Source organism: Nannospalax galili, unplaced genomic scaffold (genome assembly GCF_000622305.1).
Source record: "Nannospalax galili isolate Female #2095 unplaced genomic scaffold, S.galili_v1.0 scaffold1519, whole genome shotgun sequence".
NCBI classification, from domain to species: domain Eukaryota; kingdom Metazoa; phylum Chordata; class Mammalia; order Rodentia; family Spalacidae; genus Nannospalax; species Nannospalax galili.
Window position 1 is genome coordinate 911,407 of NW_008342631.1, and position 5,344 is coordinate 916,750.

The 5,344-nt window shown below is 47.9% G+C and overlaps 1 protein-coding gene across 1 annotated transcript in view; it reads right to left on the reverse strand.

The window, feature by feature from the left end:
* Positions 1–3,238, reverse strand: part of LOC103738615 (zinc finger protein 878-like) — an 18,892-nt gene extending 15,654 nt beyond the window's left edge. The window contains 1 exon segment of the mRNA XM_029566220.1: positions 3,151–3,238. Within this exon segment, the coding sequence (XP_029422080.1) occupies positions 3,151–3,231 (81 nt within the window). The 5' untranslated portion in view covers positions 3,232–3,238.
* Positions 3,239–5,344: the final 2,106 nt, after the last annotated feature.

Below are 5,344 nucleotides of genomic sequence, written 5' to 3' on the forward strand. Positions count from 1 at the left end.
GGAAAGGGCTTGCCACAGGAGCTTAAAGACCTGAATTTTCATGGTGGTGCATACCTCTAATCCCAGCACTCCAGAGACAGAAGGGAGGCAGAGGCAAGTGGGTGTGAGTGCAAGGCCAGCTGTTCTCTTCTGTTATTAAGACAAAAAGAACATCTCTACTTCTAATGAACTCAATTCCAATACAAAACACAAAGACCAGTTTTTTCACCTTCAGCAAAGCTAAATAAAACCTCAATTTGAGGGGATGGAGAGATGGCTCAGTGGTTAAGAACACTGGCTATTATTGCAGAAGACCCAGGTTCAAATCCCAACATCCACATGGTGGCTAATGATGGCCCAAAACTCCAGTTCCAGGGGACCCAGTGCCTTCCTCTGTCCTCCATGGGCACTGCACTCACACGTGTGCAGGCATAACACTCATACACTTAAAGTTAGTCAATGAAAAAAAAAACCCACCTGGGCATGGTGGTGCACACCTTTAATCCCAGAACTCCAGAGACAGAAGCAGGGAGATCTCTCGGTTCAAGGCCAGCCTGGTCTACATATCCAGTTCCAGGCCAGACTGAGCTACAGGGAGACCCTGTCTCAAAAAGACCAAAAAAATTTTTTGAGGCTAAGGAAATGGCTCACTTGTAAAGTGCTCATCACATAATTATAAAGACAAGAAACCAGATTCCCAGGACTAAGTACAAAGCTGGTCACAGAGCACATGCCTCCAGCCCCAGTTGTGAGGAGGTGGAGTCTACAGGAAGCCTAGAGCACCCTGGGATGCTAGTCTAAGGGAACTGGTGAACTCTTTGTTCAGTGAGAGAGCCTGTCTCCATAAAGAAGGTGGAGGGGGGGCATCAAGATGGCTCAGCGGGTAAAAGCACTTGCCTGGCATACCTGACAAATTCAGTATAATCCACAAAAAGGTGGAAGAGAGAAGAACTGACTCCACAAAGTTCTCCTCAGGCCTCCACACATGCATCATGGCAAATGTGAGCCCCTCCACAAACACACACCATATGCACACACATACGTAACAATTATAAATAAAATTTCTAATTTCAAAAATTAAGGAGGAAAGTGACAAATGGAATCATTCAATGTCGACCTCTGGCCTCCAAAACCACGTGGAGACCCTCAAACACGCCTGCATTCAGATGAACACATACACACAATCTCAATTCATTGAACTTTGAGAATCTGCTTGTGTTGAAGTCTCACCCTGGAAAGAACACACCATTCTCAGGAAGCTCTTCAAGTTCCCTCCCACTCCAACAAACAGCAGAGTCCTCATAGACCACAAAGAGTTCACCTGGTAGTGAGAAAATGAAGCAGCCTTGGCGTCACAACAATATCACCCAGAGTCTGAACCCTTCTTTGCACTGGTTTTGGTTCCCCCACTGCTTTCCTATCTCAACTCACTCCTTTGAGGGAATGACTCCTTTTCTGCTCAGATGTGGACACATGCCAGAACTTCCCAGGTCTCCTCTTCCCCTGGGGAAATCACTGCTCTATAGGCTAACTTGACTTACACATGCATCATGGCCTTCTTCACATCCAACATCCAAGTTTCCCTTAATAATCAGTAAGCCCTTTATAAGGTCTCACCTAAGAGCTCTGCTCACCTGACACCATTCCTATGGTACAGTGGGCATCGTGTGCATGTGGGCACAGGAGTGGGTGGGCATCGACTGGCATCTTATGCTTATCCAACCTTAACAGAGAGTTAGCCATAGAAGTATAACATACCTCAGGGACCCAAAAGTCCCTTAAAGATCAAGTTCATCCTGTTGCTGAAGGACTCAAAACCCACTGTGTAACAACCAACAGATGGTAAAGCAACAGTGGTCAGTCAGGGAAAGGACAGCTGACACACTTCCCTTCAGGAATGCCACTTAGAGGAAAAAAGGCTTTGGGACTATGATTGGATCTAGAGGTCTGGGGAAGAACATTAGAGAGAAAAATGGTACAATATAAGGGAGAGACCAAACATGATGGGAGCCTTAAGAAGGAAAGGCTTCCCTTTAAAACCTGGAGAGGGGACTGGGACTCAGTGGTCACCAGTGTGTACATACAGATGACCTGAGTTTGATTCCCACCAGCCAAATGAGGCCACTCACAATATATAATTCCAGCTCCCAGAGGAGGGGAGAGGAGGAGAGTGGAGTGGAGAAGACTGGAGGGGGGGTGTGCGGGGGGCAGGAGGGGAGGTAAGGGAAGGAGAGAAGGGAGAATGAAATGTGTGCTGGCGGGAGGCCAGAGGAGCCTCTTCAAGGAAAGAGCACACAGCAATTCACAGAAAAGTCGGAAGAATAAAGAAAATACCAGACATTTAAGTTTCTCTTCACCTGATTTAGTTCAACGGGAGCCAGGTTCCATAATTCAAGGGCTGTCAAGTTACAGCACAGATTGCTTAACTGTCCAGAGAGAGCAGCAGGGAGCTGCAGCAGTCAAGGTTTACTTCAGCAGGAGAGAAAGCAAACGTGGAAAGAAAGGACGCACTGCGGAGTGGAGGGCGCACAGAGCCGAGGGGGCTGCGAGGGGCTTCCTCTACTGTGCGGACTGTGAGTCCTGGGCCACATCTCTCCTCCCCTGCCCACCCCTGGGTCCAGTGGTCCCTTCCTGGAGTAGTCAGAGGACTATTTTGAAAACCTTTTTACCCAAAATTCACTGTTAAATTACAAGCAAGGGTATGAAGAGCGCTGTCAATGTCCATATTAGATAAACTCGCTGGGGAAACGGAAAAGGTGTCTGCCAGTGTTCCTCAGGGAGGAGCTTCATAGGGATCACAGAACCTGCCCAACTGGCTGCCGTCTTCCCACCCCGTCCTTCCTCTTCCCCACACAGCTTGCCCATCTCCTACCCGGCTGCACGCCCTCTTCCTGTCCTTCCCCAGTGTCCCAACCTTGACCTGCAGACTCCAGTGTTCATTTCTAACACTCGTCCACACAGCACAACAGCACGATCCCGCCCTCTGCACAGTCCCGACACTGAAGCTGCCGCAGCAGGAAACGCCACAGGCGGCCGCGCCGGGAACCTGGTCTCCGGGACCGCACAGGACGCGGTCCGGCTGCCGCCAGCCCGGGGAGGACCCAGAACAGCCCGCTCTGGCGGCTCCAACGGCCGTTGCTCCCGTCTGCACACGGCCGGCCCCGCGCTCACCATGGCCCGGCTTCCGGCTTCACCCGCGCTCCCCTCCGCTCCACCACGCAGGAAGCTCACGGCGCAGCACTCTCGGCGCATACGGCAGCCGTGGACCGGAATTCGTAGCCTAGGACCCGCTACAAGGCGGCCTCATTGAGAGTCGGTGTTCCTGATTGGGCAACACAGCCGGAAGCGCTGATTGGCTCTGTTGACTCCTGATGCCTAAATGACAGGAGGGGCTAAAAAGATGGAGAAGTGCCTCCGTTTCTAGCTGTGGCTTCCTATCCACGAACAGACTTTGCCAATTTCCTAGAAGATTGGCATCCAAGCAGAATATGCTTGTCGTGCCAGAGCAAGTGTTGATGTCAAAAAATCACTAGGCACTTCCTGTTCTTCCTCCCAGGCACAGGGTCACTCATATACACATTCAGTGTCCTGTTACTGTCCTCTTGCCTCAGATGTAGAAAGGCATCCACCCCACCGTTCATTACTGTTGAACCTAGAGTCTGATGTCTTCCAGGGATTTGGATTGTCCACTCAGGCACCTTAAGGATTGTGTTAGAACCCAGGCCTGATCTTTAAGAAGCTGGTCTGTCTCAGAGGCCAGATCTCACAGCCTGAGGAAATCAGGGCACTCTGCCCTCACAACTCCACTCCTTGAGCTCTTTTCTTGAGACACTGTTAAGAAGCTGTCTGTGCTGTGGTTTCATAACTTCTAATTTATGATGAAATGACCAATCTGACTCTATTTTGTGTACCCACCTTTTTCTCCCCTCTACCCATGCAGGTCCCATGAACACTGAACCTGCTACAGTATCAGGGAGTACTTTGTTTCTACAAAACTGAAAAACTTATATTCAGCCAGACAGAACAACATGGCAGTGCAAGGGAGCCATTGTTTCTGAGAAACTTGATTTTTTTTAAGCTTTTTATTTATTTTCATTTTGTGTGAATGAGTTTATTTCCTGCTTGTATGTAAGTTGACCGGAGTTTTGCAGTGCCTGCAGAGGTCAGAAGTGGGTATCAGATCCCCTGGAACTGGAGCTATGGATGCTGGGAACCCAGGTATTCCTGAAGAACAGCCAGCTGCTCTTAACCACTGAGCCGTCTCTCCAGTCCTGAAAGTTGTTCTTTGTAACTGAAACTTAGAACTTTTTTTGTGAACTGAAACCTTCCTTGTTAAAGTGACCTGCCACTGTTACTCTGTAACCATGGGACCTACCTCTGTTATGGTACAATCATGATTACTGCCTTTGCCCTGACATGATGTAATTGTGGCTTTAAGCTTTATAAACCCTGCTCTGCCTCTTCTCAGGATCAACAGTTCTTTTGGGTTTGAGCCTGCTCTGCCCTAACTCTTAATTTGACCATCATTATTGGCATTCCTCTGTGCCTCCCTCAGGATACAGCAGTGGTCCTCCTCAGTACCTGGCTCCTCCATTCCCCTCATCACATAGGCTATACCAGACTGGATCACATGGTATGGAATTTCCTGCTACGGCCTGAAAGTTTCTTTTGTTTGGGGACTTTCTCTGACCAATCTTTTATGGACCACCACTCTACACACCTCTCTTCTTTAGGAAATTTCCCTTAGGTTAAGTTATCCCTCTTAATGAAGCTCCTTCCCATGAAAATTAGTAACAAAAAATATTTATATCCTTGTGTTGGAGGCATTTGGATAAATTCTGTCAGGTTTAAATGTTCCATGCAGTAGAGGGCAGTGTCCTTGTGTCACATGAAGTAGTTTATTAGGGTTGTGTTTAGGGCAGATGGAACATCTTGAATATACTTTGTGAGCTATTGTTGTGGAGGGTTTCAAACAATATTTTCTATCCAGAGAGATTTTTTTCAGATGCCCAATGAGTAAAATTATGTATATATTCCAGGAGAAGGGAAGGTTATAGTTTGGGTGCCCTGGGGCAGGGGCTTGGTGTAAAGCTGTCCTTAGCGTAATAATTGCTGTCTCTTCCTCCGGGCCTAGTTGTACAATATCTGGTTGTCCTGTTTAGGTTTCTTATAGTGGCTGGGAAATTCATGAATAGTTTGGAATTTAATTTTGATGATAATCAGCCAATGCTAAGACTCCTCTCAATTGTTTTTTGTCTTGGGGGTAGGAATCTTCATAATAGCAGAGTACGGTCAGAATTTATGTGCCATCCTGAGGGAGTCACTATCTGACCCAGGTTTTTAACTTCTTGCTGATAAAGTAGAC